This window comes from Caretta caretta, chromosome 10 (assembly GCF_965140235.1).
Source record: "Caretta caretta isolate rCarCar2 chromosome 10, rCarCar1.hap1, whole genome shotgun sequence".
NCBI classification, from domain to species: Eukaryota; Metazoa; Chordata; order Testudines; family Cheloniidae; genus Caretta; species Caretta caretta.
Genome location: NC_134215.1, coordinates 65265441 through 65284470, shown reverse-complemented (window position 1 = coordinate 65284470; position 19030 = coordinate 65265441). Strand labels below are relative to the sequence as shown.

Below are 19030 nucleotides of genomic sequence, written 5' to 3'. Positions count from 1 at the left end.
TACCAAGAAGTTTTCCAAATCACTTTAAATAATCACAGCTGTGCCTTTTTACTTAACTTTTTGTCATTTGAAATCCTGTAGTTGGTGTTTCAGATTACATCTTGTTTGTTCAAATGAAATTTTTTCCCCATTAAAAATTACACAAATCAGTTACATGGCTTATCATTTATAGTAAAGCCAAAACACACATTTGAGTTCAAGTGGTTGGGTTTGTATGTGAGCTGCTAGCAAATTAAGACTTAATTTAAAGCCATTAAATTTTGCAGATAGCTAGTCTCACAGGTTAGGTAGGTATTTACATGGCCTTTATCACCATATTGTTTGAGCACCTCACAATTGTTAATGGATTTTACTTTCACAACATCTCTGCAAGATAAGACAGTATTACCCCCATTTTACAGGTGGAGAACTGAGATAAAGGATAAATTAGATTTGCTCAAGATGACATAGCAAGCATATGACCGCGCCCAGCAATTGTGTCCCAGTCCAGTGCCCTGTCCACTTGACCACCCTTCTCAGTCATTTCAATACAATTTATTTAAAACCATTTGAAAGATTAGTTTCATTGCATGCAAAGAACAACTCTTGTTCTGGTGTCCAGTGTGATTTGTATTAAATGCAAGGAAAAGTATATGAAACAAAACTCAATTCTTGTAAATAACGGGGCTGAATCTTAACATGCAAGTTTCCTTATAGATAGAATTTTCTTTTTAACCAATAGACACTTTAATCTACTCAGTCTAAACTGGGTATTCGGAGATACAGTTAAATGTGAATATAAATTGGAGCTGGGCAGAGTCCTTTTTCACGTTCTTTGAAAAATATCTTCAGATAACACTAGGAGATGCATTGTTCTCATTACACACCATATTTCTGAATAATACTATGGTATGTGACATGTTCTTTACATTTTAAAAAAAATCCCATGAAAAATCGATTGGAACTACTCAGAGTAGGAAGCACTGCCAGGTAGTAGGTGTTTGTAGGTTGGAGGCTGCATTTAGCAAAATCAAATTAATTTTTATACTTCACGGCAAATTTATACATGTGCATCCAGCTAATAAATAAACCACTCTGCAAGCCTGGGCTCCATATCTACAGATCCAGTGTCTTCCATATGGATAGTCATTCCTTCTTTAGGGGTCACCTTCCCATAGCAATGTGGGTGCTGAGCCCTTCTGTCATAGGCTGTCTCCCCTGCCATTTACCCTACAATTGTTCCCCAACCTGTGGGAGGGAACAATTGAGCCCTCCTCAAAAATAGAGAGGAGGCATTAACTGGAGGCCAACACTGCTTAAAGAGTGGCTTTTCCTAACCCACAGAGCCTTCCCGAACCTAGGTATGTCTGTTGGGGGGGCCTTTAGTAATTCTCAGGAAGGAAGGCAGAATGCAGAAAAAACCTGCTTCCACAGTACCCTTTGTGCTCCCTTCCCAGTGATGTTCACTTTACCTACCTTTATTAATGAAACTGGAGTTGAGGATTGGGCTCCAAATTAGTGCATTTTTGTGTAGAATCAGAATCCAGCTGTATTATAATACACTATGCTGCATCTCCTTGAGATAAGGATGTCATTCTCTTTATCTAATTTAGTCATCTATATGGTGCCCATCAGCACAGGTTTTTGTTTTTAGCTGCATATAATAGCGTTTAAAAGTGGAGGTTCAACAAGAAGAAAGGTGAGCATTTTAAGCAAAATCAAAAAGAAAGTAAGGCTGAATCTCCCTGTTTGGTGCATTTCAGTGTAGTGAAAGATGCCTGAAACTCAGTCTATTATCAAAACTGTATAGCTCTTTCAACTACCTGGAAATGTTACTTCACTGTAAAATGCTAGAATCCTATTTTAAAATTATATTTTTCAGATTTACTTTTCTTTTGCTGACATAGTTTACACAAGCTACAATCCCACCATTTGTGTTAAGTGACAGTAACGTGACATCTCTCTGGAATTTACCCCAAAACATTCTTTCTCGCTCAAAGCTAGAGCAGTTGTTTGACATTTCAGGAGTAGTACGTTAAGTTACTCTATGTAAATAAACTCAAACTGTAATTTACATAGTTGGGTTGGTTTTTGTTTTTGTTTTGTTTTTTGGAAGGTCAGTAACTTTAGCTCTTTATTTTTTTGTGGGCGAGCCGTACCTGTTTTCCAGCTCGCCTGTCGCCCTCCAGGCACTGGCAGTGTTTTAAGTAGGGCTTCACTTGCTGCCTTGCAGATGTGGCAATACATTTAATAAACTTTTAAAAACTAAGTTAAATTGGCACCTGTGTGGTTGAAGTGTTGCTGGAGGCCAGACCCAGCCATTGTTGTTTCCAAAGTGGCATTTTGGGTATTTTTCTCTTGCCATTTTACAGAAGAAAGATGCAGCATTTAATTGTTTGTACCTGAAATGTCAGATTTTAAAACTGGTGATTTATTTTTTTAATTGGACAATTAGGACTGTATTTTCAAAAACAGCCACTGAATTTGCACCCACAATTATTCGCATATCTAGAATGAATACCTGGATTTCTTTTTTTTCCTGACATGGATCCTTTAATATGACTGTAATCCTATTTGGTCCCACCTATACAAGTAAAAACCAAACTGTTGTAACCAAGAGCCCTTGCATAGATGTAATAGCTGTGGGGTGGGGATCTAACATAGCTCGTGTGAATAGCTTTGTGTCTTTTCCTCCTTTTCAGTGAAAATAGAGATTTAAAAAATTTTATGAAATATTTTAAGTTTCTTTCCCTCCACCCCTACAATATCTCAGGTCATCCAGTGTGACCCTCTGCATTCTGTATATTGTTTAGATATATAGATCCAGCTTTTTAAAAATACTGCCCAATTTAGATCTGAAGACTTCTTATTGTTGGTTACTATGAATAATGGCCCTTTTAAGTGTGACCTTTATGTTGGTATGTGTTTTGGGAACACAAGAAGAATTTTACAATGAAGTTATTTTTATCGTAATGATTCATTATTTAAAAAACGTCCAGCAAATATCTTAAGAAAATGTCCTAACACATAGTCGGTGGTCAGTATTATTTTGGGTGGGATTCTTAATTAACTAAGTTGCATTCCACACTATAGTTCTGGTGTCCATTTCAAAGAAGGCAATTGTTTCAGAATTGTTCTCAGTGGCATTCTTCATTGGGTTTTCTGCCAGTTGGGCAAGTTCTCCCACATTACTGGAGATACTGAAATGGCTAAGTTTGAAATAAGTCAACTTAACTTGGCAGAAATAAGCAAAAGAAATACAATAATGGGGAGGAATATAAACTTTGTTTTGTAAAGATGTGTAGATATACACTGAGTTAGGCTGACTTTGGGGGAAATGAAATACATTACAGGTTATCTCTGTTTTTATCTTATACCCATCTGTCTGTTAATGACTAAACAAACTTGTTCAACTGCATCAGCTGGATACTGTTAATATAACCTGCATAACAATACCATAGTCATTAAAAGAACAAACTTCATTGCATGGAAACATCCATTCACATCTGGATCATAATCTTCATTAAATTGGCTAAATCTATTTTTCTGTCTCCCTTTTGTAAAAGAACCTAAAAAGGTATTGTAAAAACAGTGCCCTTTTCAGGCCACAAACACTTGGGTTAGCTCTACTGAAGACCTTTACTATTCTGGTGTCCCTACTGCACATTCCATTGAAAAACATTGTGGTGGGGAAGATGACCAAGGAAACACCTTTGCAGAGTCTTTCATTAATCTCATTGGTGTTGGGAGAGGAGTCACAAAGGCTGCAGGTGCTGGGTGGAGAGGGTTTTTGTGAGGAAGGGGGGGCCGACCCCTCCACTGCTCATTGGTTGTAAAATCCTGGCTCCAGTGAAGTCAATGGGGTTATGATTTCACTCTGCTTTGTTTCCCCAGTCCCTACAGGAGCTACAGTCTTGTTGGCTACCAACTCAGACAAGATTTAAGGCATGGAGCCTATGAAAATGCTGCATTAATTTAGGCATGGTTATCTCAGATATTTGCTGCTCCTAAAGTCCAGCGGATTAATGATTGTATACAACAATCACATTAATAACATTATTAGTACTAATTATTACAACACACCTAAGAGGTCCACTTCAGGGCCTCATTGTGCTAGGTGCTGTAATGTAATAGAGACAGTCCCAACCCCTTAAAGAGCTCAAAATCTTGATTAACAATCAGATTCAAAGGGTGAGGGGAGGATGAGGCAACAGTACTGCAGGCATGTTTTCATGTAGACTACCCGTGCATGTAAGCAAGCCAGCTACTGAGATGTTATCAACTGGCAGTTCTAGAGACATCTATGCAGAAGTGAGTCTTAGGTCTGTGTGATTTTGCTGATTCTTATGCCCGTGTGAAGTCTACTGAACTTATTTATTGTCTGCATAGTTGTAAAAGCCTACCCCTGGATAACCAATTTGCAAGATAAGATCTTAATGTACAATGTGATAGTCCATATGCAAAATGCCATACATTGTGTATTCCTTTTTAAAGGTAAAATGTTGGATATAGATATGATAATATGCTGTTTTATGCATGGAAAGATGGAGTGCATCTGTTCGGTGAGTCCAATCTACAAAACACTTGTCTAAAACAGTAAAATAGATTGGTATGTGGCAGGTGCAATTTAAATGAAGAATAAAAGAGCTAAAATAATAGTTGTATCTGGAAAGCTTTAGCAAAATAGCTTTGTGAAAATGTTGTTGTTAGTTTAATATTAACCTAATGTTGAAATTATGATGGAGGCTTGCTGTTTGTTCATTAAATATACCACTCATTTCTCACATGCAGTTCTCAGATTCAGATCTGCCTGGTTTTTATTAGTAAATGTAAAAATACTTTTGATTGGGGGTACTTGAGGATTGAGTAAAGCTTAACACACCTTTTTTCTCTAGGGTAGGTAATTGATCTCTTTATCACTCAGAATTATTTTTTTCAATTAGCATGCCTCAGCTGGGAGTGTTGACATTTTGCTACAAGTTTAAGTGGTAATTAACCAAACTATACTTTTTTTTTCTAGCCTAATTTCTTTGCTACAAAAATATAAGGTGAATGAAATGTTCATATTAAACAAATTCTTGAAAGTGAACTTTTATAGCTCCATCTCATAGTCACACTCAGCAAATTATCAACTGTTAGCTCCTAATGCTGCAAAGACTGATGCACATGCTTAACTTTATGCCCTGTGAGTAGGCCCATGTTGATTTCATCTACACTACCTGTACCATTTTTAGCACTTGGTCAGGGAAAGCTGTTACTAGCAATCATTGTCTGCAATGGGTTGAGATGCTAGAGTCGACTGGGCTCAGCAATCAGGTGGCTTGGTGGAAGGCACTGTTGATATCTTGCATTAGACCAAAAGAGCTCAAGTTTGTGGGTCTTCAGACACAATGCAAGACCTATCACTTTTCAATAGGATTTAGCCTTATGGTTGCTTTGGTGACTGTAGTGGGAGGAGTCCAGTGCTCTGTAGTTCCATGGAATGTCTTAGTATTGTCAACACTACATAAGAAAGCTGCTGTAGTCACTTGTACAGAATTGTTAGCTTTCTTTGCCAAATCTGCCTGCTTACAATACAATGCAAAACTTTTTACTTTAGCATGTTTTCTTAAACTCTTTTACAAATATCATTTAAGTTAGGGACAGGAGAAGAGGATTTTAAGGGCAAAGGAAATACAAGGCATCTGACTGTGGTTTTGCTTTTTCTTCACACATGTAGCCTGGGGGAGGGGGAGAGTGCAGCTGGGGATGGATAAACTATCCATCTGCAGCTGCACATAAATCTTTAACAGCTGCATGTTGCACCTTTCTCTGTTACTGGATGAAATCTGATGAAAAATGTAGCACCTGCAAAGGGTTGGCTGTCCTTAAGAGTGAGATGTACAGCTCCGAAGAGTGAGATTCAAGGCCAAAGAGTGAGACTTTCCAGGTTGCATTTTAGGTCATTGCTTAAGACCAAGATTCTCATCTTTGTTCTTCAGGGACATCCCATAGTCCAGGCTTTTAATCCAACCAGCATTTAATAGTTTGTTTTAAAATGTACACTGCTTAATATTGCATATGAAACCTCTTAAATATCCTAATTCATACTAAAAACTAGGGCAAGTGAGAATTCTATATGCAATTCAAACCAGTGGATTTTAATAAAAACAATTATTTGCTAGTTGGAACAAAAACCTGGATGGTTGGAGATCCCCAAGGACCTGAGCGGTTGTTCCCCTGGTTGAGGCATACAGTTAGTGAACAGGACAAGAGAAATTATAAAAAGTTTATTTTTGAATAAACTTAACAAAAAAGAAAACTTACATCAATATAACAATGTTTGTTTTTCAGATCACCTTGTCATAGTGATCATCCATTTGAAAAATACAGTACACATTTGGTTTGTATATTATTGCTCATATTACATTAACAGCAAACTAAAATAATCAGATTCCAAAACAAATAAATGTGCAAAATATATTAATTAAAATGAAATAATTAAAATAAACCAAACAATATATTGTGAATGTAAAAATAGAGTAATTAAAGTAATTTAAAGCTAACCAACAATAGATAAAGGATCAGATTCCACATTTATTTTAATATATCATTTGGTTCATATTTTATTCATATGCTTGGTTATATTGCCAAGTGCACGCTTTGCTGTTTTTTATAACTTCTTTTGGTGGCTCAAACTTGAAACATAGCTCAGGATTTGCTAGCTTCAATTAGAAAATAGAGGGCAGGGTCCCATCTTGTCCAAGGTATGGTCTGAATGTACGGTTGCCAGGTGTCTGGTTTTCGACCAGAACGCCTGGTCAAAAAGGGACCCTGGTGGCTCCAGTCAGCACTGCTGACTGGGCCATTAAAAGTCCAGTCGGTTGCGCAGTGGAGCTAAGGCAGGCTCTCTTTGGCTCCTGGAAGCAGCAGCATGTCTCCCCTCCGGCTCCTAGGTGTAGGGGCAGCCCGGGGGCTCTCTGTTTTGCCCCTGCCCCAAGCACAAGCTCTGCAGCTCCCATTGGCCAGAAACTGCAGCCAATGGGTGCTGCGGGGGCAGCACCTGCGGACAGGGCAGTGCACAAAGCTGTCCAGCCACGCCTCTGTGCACGAGTTGGGGGGGGGGGGGTGGAATGTGCCGCTGCTTCTGGGAGCTGCTTGAGGTAAGCACAGCCCAGAGCCAGCTCCCCTTGCCCCCCTCTTGTGCCCCAACCCCTTGCCCCAGCCCTGATCCCCCTCCTGCCCTCCAAACCCCTTGATCCCACCCTGAACCCCTCATCCCCAGCCCCACCCCAGAGCCTGCATCCTCAGCCAGAGCCCTCACCCGCCCATACCCTAACCCTGATCCCTCTGAACCCTTCAGTCCCTGCCCAGAGTATCCTCCTGCACTCCAAATCCCTCATTCCCAGACCCACCCCAGAGTCTACACCCCCAGCTGGAGCCCTCAACCCCCCCCCCGTGCCCCAACCCTCTGCCTCAACCCAGAGCCTGCTCCCACACTCTGAAACCCCCCAGCCCGGAGCCCCCTCCTGCACCCCAAGCCCCTCATCCCAGAACCCACACCCCCTTTTGCATCCCAACCCACTGTCTCAGCCCAGAGCCACATCCCGTACCCTGCACTCCTCATTTCTCGCCTCACCCCAAAGCCCTCACCCCCTCCCAGACCCCAACCCCAAGCCAGCCTGGTGAAAATGAGCAAGTGAAGGTAGGGAAAGTAAGCAATTGGTGGCGGGGGGGGCGGCTCAGAAGGGGCAGGGCAGGTTGTGAGGGCAAGGGTGTTTGGTTTTGTGCAAGTAGTAAGTTGGCAACCCTATCTGAATGGTGTCTTATGCTTCGGAACAAGACTGAACTCTCTCTCTTCTCCTGCATTTGAATAGAGTAAAACTAAGCCAAGCCTGGCAACCCTGTCAGTCATTCATGTTTGTGTGTCTAGTACATGACTTAAAATATGAATAAAATCCAAAAATAACCTTGCAGCCAAGGTTCTTGCTTTATTTTTAAATTACCTGTCACCCTAGATTGACTCAGGACTTGCCTCTCTACCAATTTTTGTGTAGATAGGCAATGCTTTAAAGAGAGTGTGCTCAATAATTAAAAGTAGGTCTGTGGAGAGAAAAAAAGTGCACCAAAGACCAAATTCAAAGCTTTCCTACTAAAAATGTATGAAGATAAATGAGCAAAGCCTATATACAAAATTCAAAGGCCACAAAAACTAACACAACTTTCACAGTGATGGGCCACCCCACCCTTTCTTTTAAGAACAATGGAATTTGCCTAATTAAGACAGTTTTAGAATGCAACCCTAACTATGCAGTTGTAACAATAGACCTTCACAATAACCTAGGTAGTAATAGTTGAAGGAAAGCAAAAACACACACCTTTTGAACACACACACATAACTTCAATGATTGTGGCTGAATGCTCAGCCCTTTAGAAAAAAATTAAACCTTGTTTAGGAGCCAAAGCATGAATGTAGGAATCTATTTTTGAAATTCTTGGCCTCTGTATGTGTTGTGGTAAGACCTGAGAAATCTCCAGGTTTGTACATGAAAGTAGCAAAAATAGGAAGCCATACCAAAATGTCAGTTTTCCACTCCATTAACTAGTGATTACTGTACTGACATTGACTAATGAAAATCAAGCTTGGCTTCTATCACTATTACACTCAACCCTTAACACCACAAAGTTTATGCAGCTCCAGTAGCCTTTTTTATGTGCGTCCAAATTAAGAGTTTGTGTCTCAAATGTGACCTAAACCAATTTCCTGTGAATAAGCAGACAGTTGGCCACAATATACATTCAGCCTTCACTCTCTCGCCTGACAATTTGTAACAGTGCAGATTTGTTTCCTTTCTTTATGTGGAGATCTGTATACATAACCCCCCAGTCCATTTCAAATAGGTCATTGGAGTACTGCCATAATACTTTTAATCACTTTCTAAGCAGTAAACTAGAGATGTAAACTTTTATCCTGAATGCCAGTCACCTGAGTTATTTGGTACCTTATACCACAAAGCCTTTGAATGATACAGATAGTAGTGACCCCATTATAATCTGAATCAGACAATTTTAAACACTGAACCTGTGAGAAATGAGGCAAAACCACTCAACTAATGTCACAAAGAATTAGAATGGCAGGAAAAGTACATGGAAATATTGAAATAGGCTATACTAGAAACCATCAACATTATATGAAAATCTCCAGGTACGGCTGGCCGTAACCAAGGCAAATACATATTTGTAATAGCTGCTGCAATTCTTGTATGTCCCCTTCATGGAAGTTTAACTTTTTGGGTCTGCATAGCAACAACTCCATAGTCCAGTCTCCTGGACTTTCCTAGCCCTAACTACACTCTGCCTGCATGTGGAGTTTTCCTTTGCAGCTTTCCCAGCCACACAGCAGAACTGTAGTGGGCAGATTTAGGTATATCTCCTGAGTTATGCCATGTAATTCTATAATCTTTTTCACACTCCTCCATTATATGCATTGTATGTTTAGGTTCTTAATATGAAAGCCAAGTGCCTACTAAAAAGCTATTAGTCACAATTTCACACTGCCACTGTTCTTAAATCCTTGCACCATCCCTTTTCTCAAGGGTGCCAGTCTGCTTTGCAAAAAGAAAAGGAGTACTTGTGGCACCTTAGAGACTAACCAATTTATTTGAGCATAAGCTTTCGTGACTCATCTTAGTCTCTAAGGTGCCACAAGTACTCCTTTTCTTTTTGCGAATACAGACTAACAGGGCTGCTACGCTGAAGTCTGCTTTGCGTATGCCTCCATTGGAATTGCTGTAGAGACAACTTCCCACAACAAAAGCTGCTGGAGAAGAGTGTGTGCTATAGATAGGATGATTGCTTTGTAGACCTGCTGGTGGTAAAATGTGTCACTACACCCAGTATTACTGACTGAGTTAATTAGATAAAATGGAAAATTAAAAAGTCAGCATAATGTAACCCACTGATTGTAGTTAGCTCATCTAAGCTTATGAATGTGATACAGCCCACAGCTGTCAAATTCAGCCTGTTAGCTCAAGTGGTAAAGACTTGTACTGTCAGTGCTGAAGCACAAATATTTAAGCCCTATTGTTAAGGCAATCAGGAACTGTTACAATAAGATTTGTACGTCTAGCTTACTTCTGCATGCGACTTGAGCTACAGTATCAGTTCCCACTTACTAGGTTTTTTGTTTTGTTTTTTGGGGGGGGGGGGGGTTTCAGGGGCAGTCCATGATATACAAGGTAAGCTGCCCTTCTTTGCGCCTGTACCTCTATTAACATAATTCATTTAAGGAAATTATAAACTTGGCCCCAATCCTGCAAACAAAAAATTAAACCTCTGCTTAAGTGTTTGCAAGATCAGGGGTTTGATGCCTTCATGTTACAGGGAATAACCACAGAAACAACTTAGACTCAGTCACCAGTTAGAATAGGTAAGTGCGTCAATGAGTTAAACAATCCTCAGAGCCCCCGACACATGGGTAAGTAGCGTACAGAGCTGACACGTGAGCCAAGGGGTCCTGGCGCCCAGTCCTGCGCTCTAACCACTAGGCCCCTTGGCCTCCAGCAGGCGCCGGCCAGCAAAGCCACTTAGTCAACGCGTTCTGCACGGCTTGGGTCCGCCCAGCTTCCGTCCCAGATGATGCCGCCCGCTGGCTGCCGCCCACCAGTAGCGCGGCCTGGAGCCGCTTTCCGTATCAGTCGTCGCGGCTCCGGCATATGCAGGAGCGGCTCCACGAGTCGGGCGGGGAAGGGACAGCCACGGAGGAAGCGGCTCTGACTCCCCCCGGCTGACACACCCCGGCCCAGTGCTGCCTCTGCGCTCGCCCACTATCCCGTTCGGCCGCCGCGGGGAGCGGGCTGCTGCGGCGGCCTGGTGTTTACCCCCGTTCTCAACAGGTAGCCGCGTCTGACGGCAAGTGAGGGGCTGTGGCTTCCGGGGATGTTAATACGCATGCGCAGAGCATTGGCGCATGCTCAGTAACAGTAAAGGAGCTGATCCTGACACTCCGCCGCGTCTCCCCAGCCCAGCTGGAGGAGCCATGGACAAAGACGACAAGGTAAGGGCGGGGCTGGGCCCGGGCACGGGCCCGGGGCGGCGAGCACGCGCGCTGTAAACAATGAGAGAGGTTGGAGGGGGGCTGAAGGGGTGTGCGCGAGCCGAGGGGTGCCGGGGCCGAGGAGCTCGCGAGCGGCAGACGGGGACGAAGAGGGGGCGGGGGGTATCGGGGATTTGCGGCAGCCGGGAGACAGAGCTGTAAATCGGAGGCGGGGGAGGGGGCAGTGGAGCTGCTCAGCTGAGGGGGGTTGGTGGGCACCGGCTGCAGCCCTCGGGCCTGCACTCCAAGCAGCTGGGTTCCTGGGGGGCTCAGGAGAAGATCTGTAACAGGGGTGTGTTTGTGTGTATGGGCATTGGGGAGGGCGGGTGTAAAAGCTATTTTCTCTCCCTCCCTCCCTTCCTCCCCCCCCCCCCCCCAAACAATCTCAAACTGGGCTTTAGTCTTGAAAAGTTATCCAGAAAACTAGAGCGAGCCGAGGCGGGGAATGTCCTTTATTGGACCAGCTGCTGTTGACGGAAGAGAAAACTCGATCTTTTCATGTTTGTTTGGGGGTACGTTTCACTCCTAAACAGGGATCCTGGAGTGGGGGTGACAACACACGCCTAGCCCCCGTCCCCCCAGCCATCTTTCCCTCTGTTGGGCTGGAGAGGGTCTTGTGAAGTGTGTGGGGGCACGTTAAAATAGCAGCTGAAATACAGTAGGTCTGACCTCATTCCTTTTTACCCACTTCCTGTATTAACTTGAAGTTTGTGCAAGTCGATGTTGTTGTTTGTCATTTTCATAATTTTGTATCTAAGATGTTGTGATACGCCTTTCTGCTCTTCTACCTGGCGTGTTTCAAGTTGCTGGGACAATTGGAGTAAATGAGATTTCATCTGACATATGCAAAATCAGCAGGAGAGACTTTTAAAAACATCCTCAAAACGAATAATGTGTCATTTCCCTAGTGTATGAAACATGTAGATTTGTTAAAATCATTGTTTGTTAAGGGGGTAGATGTAAGTTTCTGACATTCAGGGCACAATCTAGCCCTGCCTGTCCTTAGTTTGTAGCAGATAAAAGGTTTAGATAGCACCTGGAACAATTTTAGTCCTTCCTCCTCCCCCCCTTCATGTGTTTAACTGGAGGGCCACCAAATAATCAATTTACTTTTTCAGGGTCTTTTCAAGTTGTTGTGGACATGAATGAAGGAGCCTTTAAAATCTCACTCAATCACAATTGTTTAACGTTTTATTGATGTGAACACAGTAAAATTCTTCATCACAAGAAGATGATGATTTAAAAAATCCAAAATTAAAGAGTTCCTCTATGTGAAACTTAATAAGATTTCTTTTCAGAGTAACAGCCGTGTTAGTCTGTATTCACAAAAAGAAAAGTAGTAGTTGTGGCACCTTAGAGACTTACAAATTTATTTGAGCACAAGCTTTCGAAGTCTCTAAGGTGCCACAACTACTACTTTTCTTTTTGCTAATAAGATCTCTATTATTACTAAGCTGCTCTTCAAGGAAATGTGTGTTGAAAGTCCCTAATCGCAGGAATTCAAATATAGTCCAGTTATGACTTTCAGTTTTGAAAAATCTTCAGAAATTCTGGGGTTATCCTCTCAATTGACTTAATTCTAAACTTCAGTAATACAGTAGACATTGAACAAAGAGTTATTTTTGTAAGAATAATTGTTGCATTTTGTGTATAGATTTTAAGGATGAGTTAGTAAACAATGTCTATCTTCACCAGCAGTCTGTGTGTTATGATGAGTAATAACTTCAAGCAATCAGATAGTTATGGAGAAAGGATGAAAAGATGACTCCGTGTACAGAAATAGAACAACTTTTTTTTTTTTTTTTTACTAAAATTAAATTAGACTATTCTGCCAAATTGGGAACTTTTTTCTATGCTTCTTGTTAATTATTTCATATATGTCTTTTGTTCACTTTTATTAGTATTGTGGTACTATTGTGAAGTTTGTTGCTAGAACTCTTAATCACGGATGACTTCACACACCCTAAGCATTTTTTCCTGGCTCATGAGAGGGCTAAAAATCACTATGGTTATTCACCCCATTAAGTAGTGAAGCTCTCAGTAATGGTTATACCCTTTTTATGTAGCCCCTTTCATATCAGAAGAAGCACAATTGAGAGCTTTGGGGCAGGAACTGTCTTTTTTTTGTCCTGTTTGTACAGTGCTTAGAACAATGGGATCCTGGTCCATGACTATGGTATAGTATGCTAGTGTGAATAATTGTGAGGTAACTTTCTGAAATACTGTAACTGTCTTGCTTCACATGCTTTCTGATTAGCCAGTAGTAACCTGCATAGGAATACTCTGAACTAAGGTTCAAACTCAGTAAGTTTAATAAAAACATTAAAATGTGCTTTTATCAGTGTAAAATTGTTTGTTTTTTATCACAATTTTAAGGTGCTGGTGCGGGTCTTGGAAATTCTTTGATTTGCGCACCTTTCTCCTTAGTGGCACTGGACAACTGACAAATAGTGTAAAAGCCTACAGTCATGAGATGAAAGTGGTTAGGTAAATAATCTTTTGGGGGAGGGAGAAAGTAGCATTACAGTTTATTTGGGACTAACTAGAATAAAATCAACTCCTCATCTCATAGGAACAGTTAATGTGATTTAGAGTATAACTATGTCAGAAGAAGAAAAGGAGTACTTGTGGCACCTTAGAGACTAACAAAAAATTTATTTGACAAAAAATTTATTTGAGCATACGCTTTCGAATTTTATGTCAGAAGAGTGAATGTTGTTGCATGTTATATGTATAATATATGAGGCGTGAAAAGGGATTGTCAGTATTAACATAATTCATCTCTTTGGACAAAAACCTGTCTTAAAGGAAGAGAGCCATCACACATCTTGTATTATTTTTTTGTCTACACTAACAAAACAATTTAAAGTGACAAAGTGTCACCTGTGGATTCCCCTTAGCTCCCCTCTAGCTAGGTTTGTATCACTGTAATATCTGAGCCCCTCTCTACTCTGGTTAAATAGTTTGGGTTACTAATATAAAGAGAGACATGTTACAGAAATTTGTTCTAAACCCCTTATTCTACCCTGGGATTTGTTGCAATTTCTGTAATGGGTGCTGGAATGGTTTGGTTCTGTCAGTGCCAGAAGTTAATGTGTTCAAATGCAGTTAAATGGCATGTTTGGATGGCGTCTGTTGTCAACCATGGGTTATTTTCCTACTGTAGGCAAGGTCACACAAAGTTGTTTGCAGGTTTTCTGCGCAAGGGAGTGGTGGTAGGAAACTAGGAGAAGAGAAACAACTTGTGGTTTTTTTTAATAAGGTGATACTATTTTCAAATTCAAAAATTAGGATGTGTTTATTTGCTTAGAGCTATGCTCAAGGCCTTGGACTCTATTAGCATAATTAGGAAATCAAGTGGAATTGCAAAACATCAATCACGGACATGTCCTGAGTTATGGTATTTGTTACTTAAAAACAGCCTGTTTGTCGTCTGCTTGAACAAAGTGCAAGGAAAGTAGCGCCAACAGATACACCTCTATCCCGATATAATGCAGTCCTCGGGAGCCGAAAAATCTTATCGTCTTATAGGTGAGACCGCGTTATGTCAGGGTAGGGAGAGGAACTGCTTGCTGCCCCAGCTCACCTCTGCTCCACCTCTGCCTCCTCCCCTGTGCACGCTGCTGCCGCTCCGCTTCTCCCTTCGCCCCTTCCCAATCAGCTGTTTGGCACGGGAAGCATAGAAGAAAGGGGGCGGGAGGAGCGGCGGTGGCGCACTCAGGGGAGGAGGTGGAGTGGAGATGAACTGGGGCAGGGAGCGGTTCCTCTTCATCCCGCTCGTGGGAGGAGGCGGAGCAGAGGTGAGCTGGGGCGGGGGAGAGGCACAGCAAGTGGGGGTGTGTGCAGAGGAACTGCTTGCGATAACACGAAGCATCCCTGGAGCGCTGCTTTACTGCGTTATATCCAAATTCATGTTATATTGGACCACATTATATCGGGGTAGAGGTGTAGTTATGGTTTTATTATGGTGCTGAGTGCTTATTACCCAAGTAATTTGGATGTAGGTGTGCTGTTTTTGTTTTGTCCAATTTTTCCAGTTGTATTTCTCTTTTGAGGATATGAACATTGAGAGATTTGTCTATTATAGTGGAAAAAGAAGAGTTAGGCTAAACTCCAAGTTACACACACTCTCTCTTCTTAAACTTTGAAGTCACTTAAGGATAATACAAAGCTGTCCTTGCCAGAAGGATGTTTTGTGTAAGGATTCTTATTTTCATATGATTGAACTATAACCAGAACAAGGTCTTCAGTGTGTTTAAAAAAGAGTCAGAATTGTTTTGCAACAATAGATATGCATGTCCGTAAGTCTTCTAGTGGCTATTAGACAGATTTATTGTTGACCAATGGGAAAAGTCCCACTCATGTCATGCTTTGTACTAATGCCTTCCTGCAAAAATCTCAAAGCACTTTTATAAATATTAAAGTTTACAATATGCATTTGAGGGGTGTGTATGTGCATATATGTATGTATGCTCATTTTACTGGTGAGTAGACCTGAGGCACATAGAAGTTGTGACTTCCCCAAGGTCACTCTCCAAGTCAATGAAAGCTTGGAAAAGAAACCAGTCCTGATTTCCCATTCCTTCCTCTAACTGCTATGTTACATTACCTTTCCTAATGTATAAGTCCCTTTGCTTTCAGTTTTATTTTGTTTTGTTTTTTTAATTTTCTCAGGAATTTATCAGTGTTGTTTACAGAAATTTAAAATTAAGTGAAAATCAGTGCAAAAAATTAATTTCACAATTTTCTGAGTAATACCAGAGTTAATGCTGAGAGTTGGGAGGACAGAAAAAGAGCAACAAATAGAGAAAGGTAAGAGTACTAAAAGATAAAGTAGTTAAATGTTGCGGTTTATTAATGAACCGTACATTAACAGAATGTACATAGATACGTGCACGCACACACACACATTCATGTGTATCTGTCTTCCTCTACATTGCCTTACTTTAACAGACAGCCTCTTCTTTGTGCTCTTAGAATAACATTATTAACATCAACACATCTACTTAATGTAATGTATTGAATTTTTCTTAACATAATCAGTATTTTCATGTACCTGAATGGCCCAAAATTTTGGTAAAAATCAATTAAAAAAACAAATTATAGCTTTTTTTAAACCTGGGAATTTTTCACTAAATACTGAAAACAAAGGGCCTTATCAGTGTATGAATCTGAGTGTCTTGGGTAATTACATTTTCTTTTTCTCTGTGTTGATCTTTGGAAGACCCACACAGCTGAGGAGAAATTGACTGGGCTACACTTAGTATAAAGTAATCACACTTGAAAAACACAAATGTGTTCCTCTGATCTTTCGATTATGGTAATCTAAGTATTCAGATTTTTTGTTTTGTTCATGTATGGATCCTAACTAAAATATGAATTTTAAATTGAGTGTCCCTTTAAAATAATCCTCCTGCAAAATAGTATGATTCTTATTTTCAAGAGACAAGTTGGGTGAGGTAATATCTGTTGTTAGACCAAATTCTGTTGGTGAGAGAGACAAGCTTTCAAGCCCCACAGGCCTCTTCTTCAGGTCTGGAGAAGGAATCAGAGTATCTGAGAAGTTGGTCCAATAAAAGACATTACCTCAGCTACTGTGTGTGTCTCAAAGAAATATGTAGCATCTCAGCCTTAATGCTATCTTGCCATTATTGCATATATAACTGGCTTTCATCATAAACGAGGTGGGGATTATCATGTCAACTAAAGAAAATCTTTCCAACCAAAGCATACCAACTGCAAAATCATGACAGATTAAGATTAGATTTTCACCTGTTTTAAAATACTCAGTGAATGGGTAGCAAATTAAACTTTCAACTTTGTGTAAAGCTTGTGCTGTGATAAAACAGGCAGTCTTGAACTCGTACCTGAATATGAATTTCAAATATATTTTCGTTCTGCAGCCATAAACCATTACTCTCTACTGTATTTTCTTTGGACCTAGTACCTTTAAGGATGTATGATGGTGGAAGATCTGTAGGGGGAAAAATAAGTTCACACAACATAAATGTTTGAATGGAGACCAGTTTACCTGAGCATGATAGTATTATCTTGGAAATTTAATTTTAAATCTGTCAGAGTATAATTATATTTCAGACAGTATTACAAGGGCTGTTTCTGTTGTTATCCAGTTAGACTGCATATTTACTGTTCCTTGAATACATGCCACTTAGAAGTCAAATAATTATAGTAACACTGGTTTCTGTGTTTGCAAAGTTGGTCTTAAAATAGATGAAGTGTGTGACTTGTCTGCATATTTAAGTTATTATGGAAGATTTGAAACACAAGATTCAGGAGCAAAATTGGAAAAACTGCTTTAAAAATTATAGAATCTATGTTTTTGCCCTACTATGTTTTGCAACTAGACTTCTTGTTTCCAGGCTTTAAATAGTAAAACAATCAGCTTTATTCTGTTTTTCTGAAATGTAGCCTATGCATCTGTTTTCTCACATTGTAGGTGGTGAAAAAATATCTGAGTCCTAACATTGCTTTCCTAGATAGAAGACAAGAGATCCTATTTTAATGGGTAATATTGAATGCCATTACGTTACAATGAACAAAAACTTTTCTAAGATTAAACATACAGTGCTATAACTATAGGACAAAGTTTACCAGTCTGGTCCTGCTAGTGTCATCTTCCGTCTTTGCAGCTGTTGATGACTACAGTAGCTCTTATATAGAAAACAAAGGGTCACTTCAGTATATATGTCATCTTGGCAGAGTTGTAATTGTTGGACTGAAATATATAATGAGCGACTGCATAACGTTTTGTAAGTTAAAACTGAACATCAATATGAAGGGCAAAACTCTCTTCCCTATAAAATTGACATGTATTACAGTATTGACAACCTCAAAGGTTTAAAAATCCTCAGCTAGAACCCCCCAAAATCATGACATTTTGTTAGAGAAAGGAGATTGTGTATTTGGTCTTCCTTTTGACAAAAATTGGGGAAGAGGTAAATAATGAAGACAGATTGCTGATTCAGAGCAATCTGGATCACTTGGTAAAATGGGCCAAAGCATACCATATGTGTTTTAATATGGGTAAATATATACATCTAGGAACAAAGAACGTAGGCCCTACTTACAAGGTGGAGGACTCTATTCTGGGAAGCAATGACTCTGAAAAAGATAAAAGGGATTATGGTGGATAATCAGCTGAACATGAACTCAGTGTGATTCGATCCTGAGATGCATAAACATCAGAATCTTCAGTAGGAGTAGAGAGGTTATTTTATTTCTGTATTTGGCACTGTTATGACTACTGCTGAAATACTGTGTCCTGTTCTGGTGCCCCCTATTCAAGAAGGATATTGATAAATTGAGGGCCGGATGTCAGAGAAGAGCTATGAGAATGGTTAAAGGATTAGAAAACATGATAGATTCAAAGAGCTAATAAGAATATAACAGTAGGGATTTATTATCAACCACCTGACCAGGACAGTGATAGTGACGATGAAATGCGAAGGGAGATTAGAGAGGCTATCAAAATTAAAAACTCAATAATAGTGGGGGATTTCAGTTATCCCCATATTGACTGGGTACATGTCCCCTCAGGATGGAATGCAGAGACAAAATTTCTCGATACTTTAAATGACTGCTTTTTGGAGCAGCTGGTAGAGGAACCCACAAGGGGAGAGGCAACTCTCGATCTAGTCCTGAGTGGAGCGCAGGATCTGGTCCAAGAAGTAACTATAACAGGACCGCTTGGAAATAGTGACCATAATATAACACCATTAAACATTCCTGTGGTGGGAAGAACACCTCAACAGCCCAACACTGTGGCATTTAATTTCAGAAAGGGGAACTATGCAAAAATGAGGAGGTTAGTTAAACAGAAATTAAAAGGTACAGTGACTAGAGTGAAATCCCTGCAAGCTGCATGGACACTTTTCAAAGACACCATAATAAAGGCACTAGATCATTATCTGTTAGGTTCACTCCTTCTGGGGCACCTGGCATTGGCCATTGTCGGTA

At 40.4% G+C, this 19030-nt stretch overlaps 1 protein-coding gene across 3 annotated transcripts in view; it reads left to right on the top strand.

Annotated features, from left to right (window-relative positions):
- The first annotated feature begins 10626 nt into the window (after positions 1 to 10626).
- The window catches only part of SECISBP2L (SECIS binding protein 2 like), a 55110-nt gene continuing 46706 nt past the window's right edge, over positions 10627 to 19030 (top strand). The window contains exon 1 of one of the 3 annotated variants that reach the window (XM_048866317.2): positions 10627 to 11014. In XM_048866317.2, the coding sequence (XP_048722274.1) occupies positions 10928 to 11014 (87 nt within the window). In that variant the 5' untranslated portion in view covers positions 10627 to 10927. Of the gene's footprint in view, positions 11015 to 11617; positions 11712 to 14778; positions 14854 to 19030 lie in introns of those variants that run through there. The other 2 variants (XM_048866319.2, XM_048866318.2) reach the window with 2 other exon arrangements.